The sequence below is a fragment of the Pan paniscus genome, chromosome 13 (genome assembly GCF_029289425.2).
Source record: "Pan paniscus chromosome 13, NHGRI_mPanPan1-v2.0_pri, whole genome shotgun sequence".
Classification (NCBI taxonomy): Eukaryota; Metazoa; Chordata; class Mammalia; order Primates; family Hominidae; genus Pan; species Pan paniscus.
The window spans coordinates 64,576,458-64,600,400 of NC_073262.2; the positions used below are offsets into that span (position 1 = coordinate 64,576,458).

Consider the following 23,943-nt stretch of genomic DNA (forward strand, 5'->3'; position numbering starts at 1 on the left):
AGACAGGAGGATGAAAAAAATAGCTTAATGAGGGCCATACACCTGATTTAGCAGAACTCTCTCTGAGAAAATACTCACAGTATAAAAGCTCTTAGTATTTCTATATTGATTTGTATTGTTATTCTACGATTTAAGTATTATCACTTTCACATACATTTGTTTAATATTTTGTTATATTTCAGATAAAAAATGTTTCCCCATCTAAGAAATTAGGGCAATATTTTAAGATATCTGTGGGGCATGAGACGTGATAATGTGAGAGGATCCTACTATGTCATGGGAAGTACATGTATATCAATGTATCTCTCTTCTCTTCATCCTCTACTTCCCCAATTGGGAATCAAGATTTTCTAGACAGAAAGATGTCAGTTCCAAAGTTTTCTTGACTAACCAAGTGGACACAGAACAGGGAAACATCCATGTTCTATAAATTTCAGATTTAGGATGAGAACAGAGAAGGGGCTTCCACCTATTTCTTTGATTAGTGAGAGCTACCTAATTTGAGAATAAGCATCAATCACATAACAAAGACTGAAATTTGAGCATAAGCATCAGTCATCTATTTTTTCAATTATTTAGACTTGAAAGTTTCAGAGCACGGCTTTAGGTAATCATTGTAGATTATGGGATAGAGAAGCGGAAACTCAACCAGAAAGCTACTCTAAAAGATAAGAGCCATTAGTTATAATAGGACATGTTAATTACAACAGGACATTGATTGAATATCAAAGAATGTTTAAATATTTTTTAAAAGAGAAAACAGATTTGTATTTCTCAAAGCCTCGGTGAGGCAATTGTTCTGCTTATCTAATTGCTTTGAAGGCTATTGAATAATTGTACTAGGCCAGGTGTAATGGCTTACATCTGTAATCCCAGCACTTTGGGAGGCCAAGGTGGATGGATCACCTGAAGTCAGGAGTTCGAGATCAGCCTGGACAACGTGGTGAAACCTCGTCTCTACTAAAAATACAAAAATTAGCTGGGTGTGGTGGCAGGTGCCTGTGGTCCCAGCTACTTGAGAGGCTGAGAGGGGAGAATCACTTGAACCTGGAAAGTGGAGATGGCAGTGAGCCAAGATTGCATCACTGCACTCCAGCCTGGGTGATGGAGCGAGACTCTGCCTCAAAAATAAATAAATAGATAAATAAATAAGAAAGAAAAAGAAAAAAGAAAAGAACAATTGTACTCATTAAGAATAGAATTTAATATGTTGATTCATAGTTTACTTTGGTTAAAAAAAATAGTGCATTGGATTGCATTATCAAACATAAATTCCATGAGAACAGTTAGCATTTTAGCATTCAGTATTCGTTTTTATGACCTGATTCTGCCAAGTGCTCAAATAAATATCCGTTGAGCTAAGTTCTGTTTTCTTTCCCTTCTCTGTACTTGGAACACTTTCTAGGTAGACTGTCTTCCTTTTGTATTTTTAGACTTATTATGAGTGTCTGACCCTCAGTCAGGGTTCAATGAATCTTTAGAACATGAATCAATTACTGAATATTCTAGACATCATACCAATATTCTATCTTGAATCAAGCCAATAATTTATTTTCTTCATTTCTGTTGAGCTTTACTAGAGATAAATCATATGATTATGCTTATCAACACTGCTACCAATGTGTTGATCCCTTCACATTCTCAAAAATTACTAAGCACCCTAAAGAACTTTTGTGTAAGTAGATATGTTGGTATTTACCATAGGAGAACTTAAAACTGAGAAATTTAAAAAGTATGTGTTAATGAATTCATTTAAAAATAATAATAGAACGGGTTCAGTGCCTCACGCCTGTAATCCCAGAACTTTCAGAGCCTAAGGCGAGTGGATCACTTGATGTCACAAGTTTGAGACCAGCCTGGGCAGCATGGTGAAGCCCTGTCTCTACCAAAAAATTCAAAAAAATTTAGCTGCATATAATCCCAGCTGCTCAGCTACTTGGGAGGCTGAGGTGGGCGGATCACTTGAGCCAGGGAAGTGGAGGTTGCAGTGAGCTGAGATGGCACCACTGCACTCCAGCCTGGGCAATAGAGCCAGACCTTGTCTCAAAATAAATACATAAATAACAATAGTAAAGCCATTACATATTAACATAAATAATACATTTTAATGAAAACAAAAACAAACAAAATACTAAGCGAGGTGTTGTTTTTCTTTTTCTGGATATTTGAGCTAACAGTTTCCTCTCTCTTCTAGATCTTAAGTGAAACCTGACAGTAAACATGCAGAACGCACAGTAGCTACTTGGAAGAAATACACATGAAATGAATGTCCAGGTTTACCCCATCCTTAAAAAAAATTCTTTACTACTTAGAACAGTATGTACTTTTGAAGCACGTACTTTTAAAGACGTGTTGGTTCAATCTGAATCTTGAGAGTTTTGAAGGAGTAGTCTCTACTAGATCCTGAATATTTTTAGACTCATTCATTTCTTATCATATTGCAGTCTGACTTTGGCACCGTCATTCTACTTAAACTGCTCTCAATAAAATTATCACTTACTAAGAATGTTATTACATGTTCAGTGTGACATTATTGAAAATCACATTTTTCTTTTTTCCCATGAAGAACTGCTAAATTTTTTTATGTGCTTCGTTTTGACACTAAGTCTCTGAGATTTTTTTTAATTGAAAGAATTTATTTTTTATACAATTTCTAATGTTATTTAGGGTACAATCAGGAAGAAAAAAATTGTTTGGTTGCTGTCTCAACCCCCAAATCATCAATCTTAATTTTTTTTGTTTGTTTGTTTTTGTATACTTTAAGTTCTGGAATACATGTGCAGAACGTGCAGGCTTGTTACATAGGTATACACATGCCATGGTGGTTTGCTGCACCCATCAACACGTCATCTACATTAGGTATTTCTCCTAATGCTATCTCTCCCCTAGTCCCCCACCCCTCAACAAGCCCCAGTGTGTGATGTTCCCCTTCCTGTGTCCATGTGTTCTCATTGTTCAACTCCCACTTATAAGTGAGAACATGCAGTGTTTGGTTTTCTTTTCCTGTGTTAGTTTGCTGAGAGTGATGGTTTCCAGCTTCATCCATGTCCCTGCAAAGGACATGAACGTGTCCTCTTTTATGGCTGCATACTATTCCATGGTGTATATGTGCCACATTTTCTTTATCCAGTCTATCATTGATAGGCATTTGGGTTGGTTCCAAGTCTTTGCTATTGTGAATAGTGCTGAAATAAATATACGTAGTAGTATGTTTATATCTTTATAGTAGAACGTATCTTTATAGTAGAATGATTTAGAATTCTTCAGGTATATACCCAGTAACGGGGTTGCTGGGTCAAATGGTATTTCTGGTTCTAGATCCTTGAGGAATTGCCACACTGTCTTTCACAATGGTTGAACTAATTTACACTCCCACCAACAGTGTAAGTGTTTCTATTTCTACACATCCCCTCCAGCATCTGTTGTTTCCTGACTTTTTAATGATTGCCATTGTCACTGGCACGAGATGGTATCTCATTGTGGTTTTGATTTGCATTTCTCTAATGACCAGTGATGATGAGCTTTTTTTCATGTTTCTTGGCCACATAAATGTCTTCTTTTGAGAAATTTCTGTTCATATCCTTTACCCACTTTTTGCTGGGGTTGTTTTTTTCTTGTAAATTTGTTGAAGTTCCTTGTAGATTCTGGACATTAGTCCTTTGTCAGATGTATAGATTGCAAAAATTTTCTCCCATTCTGTAGGTTGCTTGTTCATTCTGTTGATAGTTTCTTTTGCTGTGCAGAAGCTCTTTAGTTTAATTAGCTCCCATTTGTCAATTTTGGCTTTTGTTGCCATTGCTTTTGGTGTTTTAGTCATGAAGTCTTTGCCTATGCCTATGTCCTGAATGGTATTGCCTAGGTTTTCTTCTAGGGTTTTTAGGGCTTTAGGTCTTACATTTAAGTCTTTAATCCATCTTGAATTAATTTTTGTATAAGGTGTAAGGAAGGGGTCCAGTTTCTGTTTTCTGCATATGGCTAGCTAGTTTTCCCAACACCATTTATTAAATAGGAATCCTTCCCCATTGCTTGTTTTTGTCAGGTTTGTCAAAGATCAGGTGGTTGTAGATAAGTGGCATTATTTCTGAGGTCTCTGTTCTGTTCCATTGGTCTAAATATTGGTTTGCATACAAGAGCCCTGTGGTTTTTCCATGTAGTATAGTTTGAAGTCAGGTAGTGTGATGCCTCCAGCTTTGTTCCTTTGCTTAGGATTGTCATGGCTATACGGGCTCTATTTTTGGTTCCATATGAAATTTAAAGTCGTTTTTTCCAATTCTGCGAAGACAGTCAATGGTAGCTTGATGGGGATAGCATTGAATCTATAAACTACTTTGGGCAGTATGGCCATTTTCACGATATTGATTCTTCCTATCCATGAGCATGGAATGTTTTTCCATTTGTTTGTGTCCTCTCTTATTTCCTCGAGCAGTGGTTTCTAGTTCTCCTTGAAGAGGTCCTTCACATCCCTTGTAAGTGGTATTCCTAGGTATTTTACTCTCTTTGTAGCAATTGTGAATGGGAATTCACTCATGATTTGGCTCTGTGTCTGTTATTGGTGTATAGGAATGCTTGTGATTTTTGCACTTTGATTTTCTATCCTGAGACTTTGCTGAAGTTGCTTATCAGCTTAAGGAGATTTTGGGCTGAGACAGTGGGGTTTTCTAAATATACAATCATGTCATCTGCAGAGACAATTTGAGTTCCTCTCTTCCTATTTGAATACCTTTATTTCCTTCTCTTGCCTGGTTGTCCTGGCCAGAACTTCCAATACTATGTTTAATAGGAGTGGTGAGAGAGGGCATCCTTGTCTTGTGCTGGTTTTCAAAGGGAATGCTTCCAGCTTTTGCCTATTCAGTATGATATTGGCTGTGGGTTTGTCATAAATAGCTCTTATTATTTTGAGATATGTTCCATCAATACCTAGTTTATTGAGAGTTTTTAGCATGAAAGGTGTTGAATTTTATTGAAGGCCTTTTCTGCATCTGTTGGATAATCATGTGGTTTTTGTCATTGGTTCCATTTATGTGATGGATTACGCTTATTGATTTCTGTAAGTTGAACCAGCCTTGCATCCCAGGGATGAACAAGACTTGATGGTGGTGGATAAGCTTTTTGATGTGCTGCTGGATTTGGTTTGCCAGTATTTTGCTGAGGATTTTTGCATCAATGTTCATCAGGGATATCGGCCTGAAATTTTCTTTTTTTGTTGCGTCTGCCACGTTTTGGTATCAGGATGATGCTGGCCTCATGAAATGAGTTAGGGAGGAGTCCCTCTTTTCGGTTGTTTGGTATAGTTTCAGAAGGAATAGTACCAGCTCCTCTTTTTACCTCTGGTAGAATTCGGCTATGAATCCATCTGGTGCTGGGCTTTTTTTGGTTTGTAGGCTATTAATTACTAACTCAATTTCAGAACTTGTTATTGGCCTTTTCAGGGATTCAACTTCTTCCTGCTTTAGTCTTGGGAGAGTGTATGTGTTCAGGAATTTATCCATTTCTTCTAGATTTTCTAGTTTATTTGCGTAGAGGTGTTTATAGTATTCTCTGATGGCAGTTTGTATTTCTGTGGGATCAGTGGTGATCTCCCCTTTATCATTTTTTATTGTGTCTATTTGATTCTTCTCTCTTTTCTTCTTTATTGGTCTGGCTAGCGTCTATCTATTTTGTTCATCTTTTCAAAAAATCAGCTCTTGGATTCACTGGTTTTTTTGAAGGGTTTTTGTGTGTGTCTCTCTGTCTCCTTTAGCTCTGCTCTGACCTTAGTTATTTCTTCTCTTCTGCTAGCTTTTGAATTTGTTTGCTCTTGCTTCTCTGGTTCTTTTAACTGTGATGTTAGGGTGTCAATTTTAGATCTTTCCTGCTTTCTTCTGTGGGCATTTAGTGCTATAAATTTCCCTCTAAACACTGCTTCAGCTGTGTCCCAGAGATTCTGGTATGTTGTGTCTTTGTTCTCATTGGTTTCAAATAACTTATTTATTTCTGCTTTAATTTCGTTATTTACCCAGTAGTAATTCAGGAGCAGGTTATTCAGTTTCCACGTAGTTGTGTGGTTTTGAGTGAGTTTCTTAATCCTGAGTTCTAATTTGATTGCACTGTGGTCTGAGAAACTGTTTGTTATGATTTGTGTTCTTTTGCATTTGCTGAGGAGTGTTTTACTTCCAATTATGTGGTCAATTTTAGAATAAGTGCAATGTGGTGCTGAGAAGAATGTATATTCCGTTGATTTGGGGTGGAGAGTTCTGTAGATGTCTATTAGATCTGCTTGGTCCAGAGCTGAGTTCAAGTCCTGAATATCCTTGTTGATTTTTCTGTCTCGTTGATCGGTCTAATATTGACAGTAGGGTGTTAAAGTCTCCCACTATTATTGTATGGGAGTCTCAATCTCTTTGTAGTTCTCTAAGAACTTGCTTTATGAATCTGGGTGCTCCTGTATTGGGTGCATATATATTTAAGATAGTCAGCTCTTCTTGTTGCATTGATCCCTTTACCATTAGGTAATGCCCTTCTTTGTCTTTTTTGATCTTCGTTGGTTTAAAGCCTGTTTTATTGGAGACTAGGGTTGCAACCCCAGCTTGCATTTTGCTTTCCATTTGCTTGGTAAATGTTCCTCCATCCCTTTATTTTGAGCCTGTGTGTGTCTTTGCATGTGAGATGGGTCTCCTGAATACAGCACACCAATGGGTCTTGACTCTTTATCCAAGTTGCCAGTCTGTGTCTTTTAATTGGGGCATTTAGCCCATTTATATTTAAAGTTAATATTGTTATGTGTGAATTTGATCCTGTCATTATAATGCTAGCTGGTTATTTTCCCCATTAGTTGATTCCCTTCTGTTTCTTCATAGTGTCAATGGTCTTTACAATTTGCTGTGTTTTTCAGTGGAAGGTACCAGTTTTTCCTTTCCATATTTAGTGCTTCCTTCAGGAGCTCTTGTAAGGCAGGCCTGGTAGTGACAAAATCTCTCAGCATTTGCTTGTCTGTAAAGGATTTTATTTCTCCTTTGCTTATGAAGCTTAGTTTGGCTGGATATGAAATTCTGGGTTGAAATTTCTTTTCTTTAAGAATGTTGAATATTGGCCCCCACTCTCTTCTGGCATGTTGGGTTTCTGCAGAGAGATCCACTGTTAGTCTGATGGGGTTCCCTTTGTGGGTAACCCGACCTTTCTTTCTGGCTGCCCTTAACATTTTTCCCTTCATTTCAACCTTGGTGAATCTGATGATTTTGTGTCTTGGGGTTTCTCTTCTCGAGGAGTATCTTTGTGGTGTATTTCCTGAATTTGAATATTGGCTTGCCTTGCTAGGTTGGGGAAGTTCTCCTGGATAATATCTTGAAGAATGTTTTCCAACTTGGTCCTATTCTCCCCACCACTTTCAGGTACACCAATCAAACGTAGGTTTGGTCTATTCACATGGTCCCATATTTCTTGGAGGCATTGTTCATTCCTTTTCATTATTTTTTCTCTAATCTTGTCTTCTTGCTTTATTTTATTAAGTAGATCTTCACTCTCTAATATCCTTTCTTCCGCTTGATTGATTCAGCTATCAATACTTGTGTATGCTTCACGAAGTTCTTGTGTTGTGTTTTTCAGCTCCATCAGGTCATTTATATTCTTCTCTAGCTGGTTATTCTAGTTAGCAATTCCTCTAACCTTTCTTCAAGGTTCTTAGCTTCCTTGCATTGGGTTAGAACATGCTCCTTTAGCTTGGAGGAGTTTGTTATTAACCACCTTCTGAAGCCTACTTCTGTCAATTCATCAAACTCATTCTCCATCCAGTTTTGTTCCCTTGCTGGCAAGGAGTTGTGATCCTTTGGAGGAGAAGCAGCATTCTGGTTTTTGGAATTTTCAGCCTTTTTGTGCTGAAAAACTTTCTTTTTTTGATTGAACCAATAGTCTAGTTTGAGAAGGGGGTCAGGGAAGGCTGATATACACTGAAATCAGACTGTTAGGTTAGCTTGACAAAGAGAAGGTAGAAGAGGAATGTAAAATAATTAAGCTATTGATAACATTGGTGATAGGGAAACAATAGTAAGTACTATTTATGATTTAAAATTAAACAAATTATGGCATCTATACCTTTAGGGAGCTTTAAAATAACATGAAATCTGTTGTCCTGGATGAATTTGGACATTCATCTACCTAAAACACGGTATAGGATAATGTGATCTCGCAAAGCAGTTTTCTAATTAAATGTGATCAAATTAAGAAAGATTTCAAGAGAGTTGCTACTAACAGGAAAAGAGTAGGGTTGCTAAACTCTCATTGAGGACTAAGAACTTTTGCAATCCTTAAGTATTCCAGTTAGGTCTCAGGGCCATGTAGCCATCTTTATAAGAGGCTTGTGGCATGGAAATCTATATTTTTAATATTAAAAAAAATCTCTTTCTCAAAATACAACTAAACCATTAATGGATCTTTAACATTTTCGTATTATCCTAAGCAAAGTCTGTTTATCAGACCAGTAATGTTTTGTGACGTGTTCTTAGTTGGAAAGTCAAGAAAAAGCTTTCTAAAATGATCATTATTACTTAGCAGTTTGTATTGAGTATCAAACCAGAAATGGAAACAAATGGTCTAAAAGTAAAATAGAATATTTGAAAGCAGAATTTTCCTGGCAATTTTGGGACATTTGGTCACTGTAATTTAGGCCAGCATAAAGAATAATATAGGAGTCCTTAATCTCAAATACTTGTATCATTTCATCCCAAGTAAAATTTAAAGTGTCAGAAATATTTATATTATATTCAGTATAAATTAATTTTTTCTCTTCATCCTTATTTTTATTTTCCCCACTTACTATATTAAGTACGTAATTCCTGAGTATGATAAGATAAATTAGGTTATGCTGCAGGAATAACCAACTAAAATATTAATGGCTTAAAACAATAAGGATTTATTTCTATCATGCTAAATGTTCATCAAGATGTAGGAGAGAGGCTCTGCTCATTATAATCACTTAGGCCCCCTGTGCTTATAGAAGCTCTAGCTGGACCTGTGTTTTCTCAGTCACTAAACCAGAAAAAAAGCAATGTGATAAGTCACACATTGGTACTCATAACTTCCATTCAAAACTGACATATGTACACCCAAGTAGAATATACCTGATCCAAATATCAAAGAAGGCAAAGAAGTACAATCTTACCATGTGGTCTAGAAGAAAACCTGGAATATCTGTGAACAGCCTAAATGGCTAACATAGCACATGTGTGTGGAGGGGAGGTGGAAGGGACAAGTATGAAATGTAACTCATACTTTGAGTGGAAATGAACTTTCTGCACTGTGTAGATATAATATATAGTTGGCCCTCTGTATCTTCAGGTTCTGCACCCTTGAACTTAACTAACTGCAAATCAAAAATATTTGAAAAGTCAGGGTGCAGTAGCTCACACCTATAATCCCAGCACTTTGGGAGGCCAAGGTGGAGGATGGTTTGGGGCCAGGAGTTCAAGACCAGCCCAGGCAACATAGCAAGACTCTGTCTCTACAAGACATTTTTTAAAAATTAGCCAGGTTTTGTGGTACACACCTGTAGTCCCAGCTACTTGGAAGACAGGAGCTTAAGCAGGAGCTTAAGCCTAGGAGTTCAAGGCTGCAGTGAGGTATGACTGTGCCACTGCATTCCAGCCTGCATGACAGAGTGAGACCCTGCCTCTAAAAACAAAAATCAAAAATATTCGAGGGGGGGACAATAAAAAATAACAATTTTACAATAAAAATAATATGCATAAAAATTATACAGTATAATAACTATATAGCATATACATTGTATAGATATTATAATAATCTAGAAATAATTTAAAGTACAGATGCTCTCAACTTTCAATGGGGGATTATGTCCCCCCATTGAAAATATCATAAGTTGAAACTATGTTTTTGACTTATGATATTTTCAACTTATGATAGGTTTATCCAGACTTAACCCCACTGAAAGTTGAGGAGCCTACTCAATGCATGTCACTTTTGCACCATCATAAAGTCAAAAGATTGTAAGAGAAACCATAGAAAGTTGGGGATCCTCTAAATATAGGAGTATATGCATAGGTTACGTGCAAATACCACTCCATTTTATGTAAGGAACTCAAGTATCCATAGATTTTGGTATCTGCAGGGAATCCTGGAACCAATCCCTCAAAGATACTGAGGAATGACTATATATCCAGAAAATACTAACATAACCTTAGTATTATTTTCAAAATGGAAACAAAATTAACCTTTTAAATTAATTTATTTATGCCAGGGTATAAATACTGCTGAAATTTCCAACACATTTTACAAATTTTTATTTCTATTTGTAAGCAAAGGCTTCCTCCAGAAACTGATTTTCCCATACATAAATAACTTTTGCCTAATTCTAGTTTAATGAGCTTCCTTTCATCCTCCTTTTTCTTTCCCTTACTCCTTCCCTCTAGAAATTTCAACATTCATCTGACATCATAAGAAAAATAGTTACCTATATGGATCCATAAAATAAATTATAATATTTTACAATATAAACTTCTTTAGAGTCAGAGCTGTCTATTTCTTCAAATTGTTATAATCACATGTGAGATAACTGAGTTGAAAACACTGAACACATTAATATTTTATAATTATTTTTAAACTATAAATAATATTTCTATTTCTTCTAAAGGTATTTCATGATGTTGCCTATAAAGCTAAAGATCGTAATGACTTGGTATCAGGAATTGATGAGTTTCTGGATCAGGTTACTGTTCTCCCTCCTGGAGAATGGGATCCAAGCATTCGAATAGAGCCTCCCAAAAATGTTCCTTCCCAGGTATGTATATTTGAAGACATTCTTTGAAATTGAATTTTTTTTTGTCTTTTAAATGCATGTTTTATTTTATTTTATTTATTTATTTATTTATTTTATTATTATTATACTTTAAGTTTTAGGGTACATGTGCACAATGTGCAGGTTAGTTACATATGTATACATGTGCCATGCTGGTGTGCTGCACCCATTAACTCGTCATTTAGCATTAGGTATATCTCCTAATGCTATCCCTCCCCAATCCCCCCACTCCACAACAGTCCCCAGAGTGTGATGTTCCCCTTCCTGTGTCCATGTGTTCTCATTGTTCAATTCCTATCTATGAGTGAGAACATGTGGTGTTTGGTTTTTTGCCCTTGCGATAGTTTACTGAGAATGATGATTTCCAATTTCATCCATGTCCCTACAAAGGATGTGAACTCATCATTTTTATGGCTGCATAGTATTCCATGGTGTATATGTGCCCCATTTTCTTAATCCAGTCTATCATTGTTGGACATTTGGGTTGGTTCCAAGTCTTTGCTATTGTGAATAGTGCCGCAATAAACATACGTGTGCATGTGTCTTTATGGCAGCATGATTTATAGTCCTTTGGGTATATACCCAGTAATGGGATTGCTGGGTCAAATGGTATTTCTAGTTCTAGATCCCTGAGGAATCGCCACACTGACTTCCACAATGGTTGAACTAGTTTACAGTCCCACCAACACTGTAAAAGTGTTCCTATTTCTCCACATCCTCTCCAGCACCTGTTGTTTCCTGACTTTTTAATGATCACCATTCTAACTGGTGTGAGATGGTATCTCATTGTGGTTTTGATTTGCATTTCTCTGATGGCCAGTGATGATGAGCATTTTTTCATGTGTCTTTTGGCTGCATAAATGTCTTCTTTTAAAAAGTGTCTGTTCATATCCTTTGCCCACTTTTTGATGGGGCTGTTTGTTTTTTTCTTGTAAATTTGTTTGAGTTCATTGTAGATTCTGGATATTAGCCCTTTGTCAGATGAGTAGGTTGCGAAAATTTTCTTCCATTTTGTAGGTTGCCTGTTCACTCTGATGGTAGTTTCTTTTGCTGTGCAGAAGCTCTTTAGTTTAATTAGATCCCATTTATCAATTTTGGCTTTTGTTGCCATTGCTTTTGGTGTTTTAGACATGAAGTCCTTGCCCATGCCTATGTCCTGAATGGTAATGCCAAGGTTTTCTTCTAGGGTTTTTATGGTTTTAGGTCTAACGTTTAAGTCTTTAATCCATCTTGAATTAATTTTTGTATAAGGTGTAAGGAAGGGATCCAGTTTCAGCTTTCTACATATGGCTAGCCAGTTTTCCCAGCACCATTTACTAAATAGGGGATCCTTTCCCCATTGCTTGTTTTTGTCAGGTTTGTCAAAGATCAGATAGTTGTAGATATGCAGCGTTATTTCTGAGGGCTCTGTTCTGTTCCATTGATCTATATCTCTGTTTTGGTACCAGTACCATGCTGTTTTGGTTACTGTAGCCTTGTAGTATAGTTTGAAGGCAGGTAGTGTGATGCCTCCAGCTTTGTTCTTTTGGCTTAGGATTGACTTGGCGATGCGGGCTCTTTTCTGGTTCCATATGAACTTTAAAGTAGTTTTTTTCCAATTCTGTGAAGAAAGTCACTGGTAGCTTGATGGGGCTGGCATTGAATCTATAAATTACCTTGGGCAGTATGGCCATTTTCACGATATTGATTCTCCTATCCATGAGAGAATAAAATACCTAGGAATCCAACTTACAAGGGACGTGAAGGACCTCTTCAAGGAGAACTGCAAACCACTGCTCAATGAAATAAAAGAGGATACAAACAAATGGAAGAACATTCCATGCTCATAAATGCATGTTTTACAATAGCATAACCCATCAAGAAGATTCAAATGATTTAAAGGATAGCCTCTAAGGCAGAAGGGGCATGAAGTTACAAGATCTTTCTTAGTACTACCTAACACACATTACTGAGAAACTTGGCAGTTTGTTGACAACCTACTAATCAAACAGTGCCATATGCCTGGAAAGATTTTAGCCCCTACTTAAAACATATTATCCAAGAGGAATATTAAAATTTTAATAACAACATTAAATATGGCCTAAGAGAAAGCCCATTACTGTCCTTGTATGTTTTGATACATCACTTTGAAATTGGCAAGCATTAGGAAAATTCAAAGACATGACTTAATCATATTATATAGAAAACTCCATATTTATTACTGCTAATCACAGGAAATATTGGGAAGATTTTAAAATTATAATTCTTATATTTGTATTGCTTTTTTGTGAATGTATGATATAAAGATTTTTTAAATTTTGTTTATGAACATCTAATGTATATTTTACCCATCATACAATCCAGAAAGATAGAAATATAAAGCATTGCTATTTTCTAGGGTCATTTTTTAAATTGCAGGCATGAATATTAAGAGTGATGACCAAATATTTGTTAAGCTCACTCCTCATACTGCCACCTCTATGCCTACTGAATCTGCCTCCCACAACCCTCCCAAATTGTTGTGTACTTAGTCTTGCCTTTGGCCCTTGCCCTGTGGAGTTCAGCCTTGCCTGACTCTGCTACCCTATTGGAAGCAGCAGATGGTCTAATTGACCCAGCCCTGGAATTAGAAATTTTCCTGCTTTGCCAGAGGTGGGCGAATGAGCAGTTGTACCACTCAACCATGAGTACTTAAAAAGGGTATCTCAATTTCACTGTCAATTTAAAGAAACTATATGAATACCTCATTTTTATATTTTCATTTTGAAGTCATTTCATAATTATTAAAGACTATTTCCTTTTCTCAAAACTTACCATTTTGTGATTCTGTAACTGCTACCACATATTTCAGTTGATCTACTATTAAAATAAAAACAGTTGCCTAATAATTAATTGTAGGGTTTATAGATTGTCTCATTTCTGTACTTGTAGAATACATCTTTGTACTAATGATATTAGAAAAGGCAATATAATGCCTCCTGAGTATGTAGAAACTCTTTAATTAATGTTATTTGGAGAAATGCAGCAAAATATTAATACATTCAGAATGAGGCTTTAAAATTCACTGTAATACCCATTAGCTATTGAAACATTGAAGTTAAGTGTTTTTGAAAACACCTTTGTGAACAATAATGTTTTTGAGGCAAGTTGAGTGATGGGAGGCCAATATTGTTTATGATTTTATGACACCCTTTAAAATTGAATTAATTATTGGATTCTGGGTATTGAGAGGCAGTCATAGAAAGAACATCAAATTAAGAATCAAAGCATCCGAGTTCTGCAATTATCTATGTGTATGACCTTGAACAAATGTTTTAAACTCTCTGTTTATGTTCTGTATCAGCACTGTCCAACAGAGTTTTCTGCAATAATGGAAATATTCTACATCTATGCTATCCAGTAATCAAGCCACTAGTAAGCATTAGAAATGTTGCCATTGTAACTAAAGATCAGAATTTTTCATTTTAATTACCTTAAATGTAAATAGACATATGCAGTTTGTGGCTATCATATTAGACAGCATAGTTCTATACAACAAATTTGAAATTACAGATATGCTCTATGCTTCTTTTCAACATTCATGTTTTAAAAATGTATGTTGTAATTGAATAATAGATAGCATGAGGCTATGTTTTCTATTAGACGGAGTGAAATGAGTTAATATACATTAAACATTCTGACCTCATACTCTTTCAAATTTTTTCACCATTGGGATCATTTCCATCTTTTTTATTCATTTGAAATGTGCAAATCCCAGCATTTTAAATATTTTTTCCCTTTCAGTTAAGAGAAGAATAACCTGTCACCTCCAGGGATAACCCTGAAAATGTTCATTAGAACTTTGCATCAGTCATTAAAATCACTCCCTTTTGTGTACCCTCAACTTATTTGCTCTTCTCTCATGTCGTGTACTTGCTTGGCAAAACCACAACCCTGTGAGAATCCAACACTACTCTGTACCGCACTGATGAAGCTGAAGCTGAAGGAAAACATGTAACCACACTAACTGGTCTCACATAAATTCATGACCACATACCTCAAGTGAGCCCTTTGTGTTGCAGGTTCATCATACTACACTTTCCTAGTCCAATCATTCTCACTTGATGACTATTTCACACTTATTCTTCTCTCCTCAAGCCTTCAGCACATCCTTTCTGACCCTCACTCTCATATGCTGATGTGCCTTTTACTTCCCTAAGAAATTTGAAACAATCAAAAAAGAACTTCTATAGATTGCTACATGCATCCACATACTCTGCCTTCCTGTTCATTACTATTGATGAAATAGCCAAAGTCAGCCTTCTACTTGTGCACTAGAAAGAACCTATCTCTTCACATCTACTCAAGAGCACAACTCTACCAATTCTCCTCTTTCTCTTCTATATCATCAAATCTTTTTTTCTGTATTTTATCACTTTTATTAGCATACAATACTATTAAATTTACCAATCTTAAATAAAAGAACTCTCTTGATACCACTACCCAGCCTGCCACTCTTATTCATTCCCTTTTATAACAAAATGCCACAGAAGAGTTCTCTGTGCTACTTGTCTCCAGTTACTCTCCTCCAATTCTCTTTTAACATTCACTCCAAGAGGCTTTTGCCCCTACCATTTCACTAAAATACATACGAGAACAATGATCTCCACCATGCTAAGTCCCATGGTCAATTCTCAGCCTGCATTTTATCTAATCTATCAGTGAACAGCATTTAAGAGTTGATGACTCCCTTTTCCTTAATATATGTTCTTTACTTGGCTCCCAAAACATCACCTTCTGTTAGTTTTGTCATTATAAAATGGAGTTAATTTATCTAGTCAGTAGTATTTTCCCAGAAGACCACATAATAATGCTTGCTTTCTGAGACCTGTGAAAGCTATGGATTGTTTTCCTAGGTGATTGGGAAGTAGGTATTGAGGGCAACTCTTAAATCCCTTTATTAATGTATCCTATTTACCTGTAAAGACAGTTCCTTCATCAGTTGACAGATGCTTCTCTTTTATCTTTGAACTTTAGTCTTACTGCGTCCATCCATTTGCCTGGGGAAATTGTTAAAATATTAAGCAATAAATTTTCTTATATTGAGCATTTTTCAAAACCTTTTTTATGTTTTAAACCTGTATCATTCTATCTAAATGTCTCATGGTAAGTGAGATCAGTTTATAAGTCACTTTTGTTTTTCATGTTTACACTAATTCTATTTTGGAATGGTGGTCAAGTAAAAATCATAATTTCACCACTTAAGATTTTTCCTATTATCCTTTGAAGTGCTTTTGAACACATTGGTGTGCTCTAAGATCACCATAGGTAGGATTTTAGGTAGAACTTTCTGATTTTTTAAGAAATCATATTCACCAACAAAAGCAGGTGGAATAGACCATGGGAAAACAATACTTACCTGAATCTCTACTAATTTGTCATTGGTTAAATTAGAAGCCTCCTTTTACAACAGTCTTTGGCACTCTATGAGTTAGAAAGACCTATATTGTAAACTATTTACTGGGTAGAAAAACACCAGCTGGAATTACACAGAGAAATATACTTTAAAAATAGTGATGATGGTTACTGTTCTTTGAACAGTTAAACTATGCCAGGCATATAACACCACCATACTTAACACCTCCTAACGCCAACCTACCCACATCCTGATCTCTCTCTTTGCCCCTTCCCTTACTTCATTTTTCTTCATAGCTCCCATCTGTACCTGATATTATAAGGTTATTGTCTCTTCGCTAACAGAATGCTTTTTATTGCCCACCTTTGCAGCTCTAGCATTCATTACAATGAATGGCATACACTAGGCACTCAGTTTTAGTTGAAAGAATAAATAAGTGCCCATCACCTCATTTAATTCTCTTAGTCACACTATAAGATAGATACTGTTGTTACCCCCAGTAAACAAAGCAAGAAACTAACACTTTAAAAGGCTAAATAACTTCCTGGAGGTCAAGCAACAAGTAAGTACAGAGCCTGGGTTCTCAGCTATTGTGCATATTGCTTCAAGGAAAAATGAACTGTTATTATTATTTACAATTAACACCTGAAATTAAAACAAAACAAAACACACGAACAAAAAAACTCTCCACAGGAGAAGAGGAAGATTCCTGCTGTACCAAATGGAACAGCAGCTCATGGGGAAGCAGAGCCCCACGGAGGACATAGTGGACCTGAACTCCAGCGAACTGGAAGGTTAGTGAAAATCACTTCTATGGGACTTCAAGGACCAAATGACATACCATTCTTCTCTGTCAGAAATTGCTATTTTGGGATCTAATTTATTGTATACTTTTAATACCTGCTTTTTGAGGGTGAAAATGCCAATTAGTTTGATTTCTCTGAAGTTACTAATGATTGTCATTACTGTTAAACTAAAACAGTGGATACACCCTTCCATTATACTTTACCTAGTCTTTCATTTTGCTGTGCATAAAATGCATTCTCAGATTCTTAGAATGAAAAGGAAAACCATCAATTGACCCTTCCAAAAGAACCCATTGAAAGCTTCAAGTTGAAGATAGAAATAAAACTAAATACCAACAACTCAGTCTTGTAGGCCCTATCTCATTAAATGCAAGTAGGATGTATATAGTGGTATTTTTTATTTTTATGGCTGTGATTTGAAAGAGCTATATGATTTATTTTTCTAATCACACATCTTTGAAGAGATGAAAGCTTCAATTTATTTCTTAAAATGGTGCTTCATGGTTTTTTTTGACAGCTTGTCTCTCTCTAAGCAATGTGTGAGCAGAAAATCAGAAACCCTTGGGTGGGTCTCTCTTCAGGGAATATGTGTATGGCCTCCATTATAATTAAAGGCAGTTGCAAAGGCTTTGCAGGATTGGTGCTCCCCTCCCCTCAAGGCCATTTTCTGTACTGCTTGCAATGTGTCCTCTAAGCTGACTTTCCAGTTCCTGAGCACTCTGCATTTTAATTCTGTGTTCTTTCCCTTTATCTATGTGTTGTCTCTGAGGAAATGTCCTTTAATGTCTTCCTCAGGCTTGATACCTAATTTGAGATGGTTCAAACAATTTTTTCCTTTTCCCTTCACTGGAAGCTTTGTTACTCATTCTGTTTGCTTTCATACTTTCAAATGCTGTCTTTTTATTTTTGGTGGTATTTTTTTTCTCTTTCTCAGGTGTAACATGCCACATAGCTTAGATTTTTTTCGAAGTTCACTTTTCCTTACTGCTTCCTAAATCCTCCCAGGTCACCAATATCCGGTATCTTCGCTTCTCCAGAGTTCTTCCACAGATTCTGTTGCTGACATGACTTGAAGTATCCATTACTCATCTGCTCTCCTGGAGTTGCTGGTGTACATCTGGGCTGCTCTTGCACTGTTCTCTGTAATGAACTCCCACTTCCGGATTTAGATTTTTACTGCTAAAAGCACATTTATTACACAGTACTATAACAACTATTCAGACTAATGTATGCTCTAATAAGTAATTGATTAGAATCAATGGTCTAATATAAAGTGCTTTCAAAACTATAAATATTAATTACTAATTAATAGCTCATAACCACCTCAAATTCTTTTTGGGATTAGGTGGGATATAAATCATAAATGAATGCCTAAATAGACTGGTAGAGTAAATCTGTTTTGAATTGTGACTTTGATAAGTTAACAAATTATTCAGAAATGATCCCTAAAATAAAAAAAAATGCATATGTTTTACCAAACATGGGTAGAGAAGCCTAAGGTGATCTTTATGTGTACAAATATTTCACAGGTTCTCTGCAAGCTTCTCTGAGTTTCAAATGTCCTTTTATTCAATTGAAGTTTCATTCTTCTCAACCCTCTCCTACTCCACAGCTCTCTAATGGAAGCAATCACAGGAAAATATAGTGATCTTATACCTGCATAATAGTAGAAGAGTTATTAATAGGTAACTATTACAGATAAATCAGATCAGGGAAATTACTTGGTAAAATATTTTAATTATTCATAATATGTACATCTTTTATTTCAAATTCTAACGAGAATTTATTTCTAAAAAGAACAGTCCTTTCTGAGATGATTCTAGGACTGCCAAATGAATATTCCTATGCATAAAATAAATAAGAAAAATGAAACAGTTTTTTATGATCCAAGTATACTCATCATGCTGGCAGTATATTGGAGCATAATAAGTTTTTTCACCACTGACATTAACCTTCATGTAGGAACTTACTCATAGTCTTATTCATTTTTGCTATCACATCATTATTCCATGGAGCAAAACTTACAGTAGCCAAATGTTAAGTCTGCGTATTGTTATTAAATGTTCATAAAATGAGAATACCTACTTATTAATGCTCTCATTTCTTATAGATTTAAAAAAAGCTCTCAAATTTCAAGCATAATTTCACAGTTTAATACTTTTCCCCCAAAATAATTATCTTTCAAGTGTTTCAACATGGTTTTGAATATATTTGGAGTAAATGAATTTATACCAAGTAAGGTCACTATTGTCTTGTGAATCACAGATGCTGGGATATGTTAACGCAATAGTGGATCAAAATTACATTTATCTAGTTTTATTATTATAAGGACTCCCTCCTAGTTTTCTAAAAATGAAAACAGCTCTGAAACCTATCTGTCTCTACTAAGTATTGCTGCCATCCAAAAGGACATTTAGATGTCTTCCTGCAACAATATCTGGTGAGGGATTTTTGTTTGTTTGTTTTTTGGCCGAGAGAGTAGGTAACTGGAGCCATGGTTAAACATTGCTTTTTCTCTCTAGGGTGATGCTCACTACTGGAGTATACAAAAGCCAGCTAACCCTCCCTCCCTCACTTCCTGCTATGCTAAATGGAATTAAACATTTAGAAATACTGCCAATGATTGAGGGTTGTAGGCCTGAGTTTAGGAGGAGTAGGTTGACGTAGAAATGGCACAGAGATTAGAGTAATCCTTGAATCTCATTATTTGGATTATGATTGGTAAACAGCTCTGAACCTTGTTTAAGAGAACCTGGGATTTTTGGTGGTTGACACGATATTGGGTTAGGAATTGAGGTAATGAACGTAGTTGTGCAGTGCCTCCCTGTAGATTGTTATAATACAATGCAGCAGGTTAATGTGTGTCTCACCTCTGCTGATGGAAAACGTATACTGTGACCTGCCAACAAAGCAAATGAGCATTTTGACTTGTGTGTTTTTTATATTTGGGTTTCACTATTGTGTTTTCCCCCCTGTCTTAGGATTTTTGGGGGACTTATTTTAGATATCAAAAGAAAAGCTCCATACTTCTGGAGTGACTTCAGAGATGCTTTCAGCCTGCAGTGCTTAGCATCTTTTCTATTTCTCTACTGCGCGTGTATGTCTCCTGTCATCACGTTTGGAGGACTGCTGGGAGAAGCAACTGAAGGGCGTATAGTATGTATTATGCTTTTCTCTGAACTTTGAAACATAATCCATTTTTAAGATTCATAGTTAGATAAGTGAGCATTTAATTTTGGATTCTTTTCTGAGGAGAGATTTGAGATATGGTCTGGCAGATACACCTTATATGAATTTCCTGGATGGCTAGTGGAACTGGTAATCTGGGAGTGGAATGTCTCAGAATAACTAGTTCTGAGTCTTACAAAAGGTTCTCATCTGATGCCTTGCCCTCAGCGCCCCCAATCCTAAACTAGGTTTAGGCTCCATTCTTGTCTCACAAGAGGTCCATTTGCTATATACCCGGGCCATGTTTCTGTCCAGACACTAATCCTGAATACATTTAAACCTTTTGTAAGGCAACAGAGACGTGAGATAGGAAAGTGAAGAGAACACTCCCACCTTTGCTACTATGCATTTTCTTCTTGCTGTCAGCCCCTTTAGTCATCCTCCTACCCCACGTCTTGCCCAGGGTTGCTAGACTTTTCAGGGTGAAGCACAAAGCACATATCCATGTATTTTAAATGTCTTCTCCTTAGCTACAATGGCCTCCTGTACAGCTTAGGTAATTGAACCATTTATATCTCTACACAGAGTGCAATTGAATCTCTCTTTGGAGCATCCATGACCGGGATAGCCTATTCTCTCTTTGGTGGACAGCCTCTTACCATATTAGGCAGTACAGGACCAGTTTTGGTGTTTGAAAAGATTTTGTTTAAATTTTGCAAGTAAGTGTTATGTACTTTTTGGCCCTTAGCCTCTTCCTTTTTTCTTTACTGTATTTATACTTCTCCCAACATCACTTTTGGAGGTCTGTTGATAGAGACAGAATTGCCTGATTTGATTCAGTTTATCATTTTTGCTTCATCATGGGAATAGAGGAAAAGTAAAATATTTATGTATATTTTTATGTAATATTTTTAAAAAGTAAGACTCAGTTATAAGCATCGATAAATCCCTTTTAATTTTGTCCCTTTAGATGTTCCCTTTAGACCAGTGGTCTGCAACCATTTTGGCACCAGGGACTGGTTTCATGGAAGACAATTTTTCCACAAAGAGGGTTGAGGGGATGGTTTTGGAATGAAACTGTTCACCTCAGATCATCAGGCATTAGATTCTCATAAGGAGCACACAACCTAGATTCCTCACATGCACAGTTCACAATAGGGCTTGTGCTCCTATGAGAATCTAACGTCCCCACTGATCTGACAAGAGTCTGAGCTCAGGCGGTAATGCTCACTCGCCTGCCACTCACCTCCTGCTGTGCAACCCTTTTCATAACAGGCCACGGACCAGGGGTTGGGGACCCCTGCTTTAGACAGTCTTGAGTTTAGATACTCCTGGGATGTGAAGCTTATTTACTTTCACTTCCTGAATGAGGTTTATTTTCATTTGCTTAAAATGATAACAAGCTGTTAAATGACCTTCTTTTCACTGTTCTTTCCTTTTCCTCCTCCCAGAGAATATGGGCTGTCATACCTATCTTTAAGAGCTAGCATTGGACTTTGGACTGCAACTCTATGTATCATACTTGTGGCCACAGATGCTAGTTCCCTTGTCTGCTACATCACTCGGTTTACTGAAGAAGCTTTTGCTTCCCTGATTTGCATCATTTTCATTTATGAGGCCCTGGAGAAGTTGTTTGAACTCAGTGAAGCATATCCAATCAACATGCATAATGATCTGGAACTGCTGACACAATACTCGTAAGTACCATTTCCCCTGCTGGCCTTGGGGCTTTTCTTTTGACAAATATTGCTATTGTTACAAGAAATACGAGGAAATTACTCAGCAGAGAATGTGCCTTAAGTTGATTCATGACCTAAATCCTGACTCTCAGAGTTGAACAGGATTTTAAAAGTTATTTAATCGGCCACTCATCTGCTACTTGCATTCTCATTATACCATCTCTGCCAAGAGTATCTTTTTAAAGTTCTATTTGTCCAGTGTTCTCTAAAATAAGTAGATAAGGAACCAATTCCATTTTAATATACACGAATTTTACCTTAGCAAAATATATGTTATTTGGCGTTATTTCAGGGTCTTTTTAATTTACAATAATCCAAAGAAACATAGTAATGAAAATATAAGATTTCAAATTTAGAGCAATAAGGTAAAATAAACTTATTGGGTCTAAATCTTAGTAGATGTTTGAAAGTGTGGTAAAAACATAAATCACTGAATGAAAATTTAATTTTGGTTTTGGCACTTGTGACATTTTGATGGAAATACTCAGATATTAGTTGTTGAAGTTGATGTTACAGTCCGGGATTAAAGATATGATTGGATCTATTGCTTTTTCTAGTTTTGGTGTATCAACAGTCTGAAATGTCTCTAAGGCTTTGTCTGCAGACTATATGTGGCCATTAAATGACCCCATTATTTAATTGTAGAATTTTTTATTGTGTTTATATGCAGTTTTTTATACTGCAAATATCTGAAGCAATATGTTCTTTAGGAGACAGTTGTAATCTCTGCATCAACCACCAATCATTTCCCTATAAACTGCTTAGATATGGCCTTGAACCCTTTTAATATTTTTTAATCTTTATTTACTATCAGAAGTTTAAATTGTTGAAATCAGACCAAAATAGTGCAATGTTATAATTTTGTTAAGAATGACAAAATGATATTATGTTGAAAATAATGTGAGTTTTAGTACTTTCACTTTTATTTTATATTTAGAGATAACTTTAAACAACTGACCCCTATTTTTGAACAAGAAAAATCAAAGTGGAAATATAAAATAATTTTCCCATTAAAAGCAAATAGTGAGAATGTTGTAAACAGGGCTAAGAAAGGACTGAGCATAGGTGTCAGGGACACTCAGAAAACAGGCAAATGGGAAGAACAGTTTGATCAAAACCAGGGATAACATTGATACACACCTTTTCATTTATCCTTACCTGAAAGAGAATCTCACTGAATTTGGATATCCTTGCTGGGATATGTAATTATCTCTGGTTGGATTTTCAAATCTACTACATGCCAGGCACTATACTAGATGCTAGGAAAACCATGGTGATCATATTCTGTCCTCAGTGAGCTTCCAGTTTAGTAGGGAATGTAGATAAACAGACAGCATAAGGAAATGAGTGCCGGGTTAAGAGGTTGGTACAGAATGCTATAGCAGCACATCAGGAGAGCACCTAACCCAGATTTGAGGTTCAGAGAAGGCTTCCTGGAGGAAATAATGTAGAATAAAAATGCAGTAGAAGTTAGGAAGGTGCTAAGGAATAGGGCAGAAAAGTAGTTCAGTCAAAGGGCATTCACAGGACTAGATGCAAGAGATGCATTCATGCTTTAAAATATTTGTCTGAAGTTATATAGATAGTGGTAAAACAAGAAATGGAATCCAGGTTTTATTACTGATATAATTTTCAGTACACTGATGAATACAGATAAACTCTCCAAAAGAAACTATGTAAAACAAATAAAACAGGTAAAATCAGAACTATTCTGTTTCAAGTGGTAGGAAGGCACCCATTGCCTACCCTCTCAGCTGTTCTTTGAACCTTCGTGATAGCTTCTTAGGTACTTCAGACTGAGGAACATAGTTTAAAGTCCCTTGCTCTAGAAAGGAAAAAGATTGGAAAAGCAAGGTCTGAGCCCTGAACAATTTTCACAGCTTTAAAGTAGAATGAGAAAAATGCAACCAATAGGCAAAAAATAAATAAATAAATAAATAAATAAATAAAAATAAGAAAGAAGCATCAGAAAAAGAGGAAACTATGGATAATGTCAGGTCGCAGAAGGCAAGAAACAAGAAATGTATCACGAAGTCTTTACAGAGGACAGTGGCATGGACATCAAACAGA

At 36.2% G+C, this 23,943-nt stretch overlaps 1 protein-coding gene across 6 annotated transcripts in view; it reads left to right on the forward strand.

Annotated features, from left to right (window-relative positions):
- The window catches only part of SLC4A10 (solute carrier family 4 member 10), a 477,442-nt gene that overhangs the window by 376,561 nt on the left and 76,938 nt on the right, over positions 1–23,943 (forward strand). For all 6 annotated transcript variants that reach the window (XM_055108674.1, XM_014343995.5, XM_024927814.3 and 3 more), the window contains 5 exons: positions 10,622–10,768; positions 16,854–16,954; positions 19,948–20,122; positions 20,720–20,853; positions 21,586–21,831. In XM_055108674.1, coding sequence (XP_054964649.1) covers positions 10,622–10,768; positions 16,854–16,954; positions 19,948–20,122; positions 20,720–20,853; positions 21,586–21,831 — 803 coding nt within the window. The remainder of the gene's footprint in view (positions 1–10,621; positions 10,769–16,853; positions 16,955–19,947; positions 20,123–20,719; positions 20,854–21,585; positions 21,832–23,943) is intronic.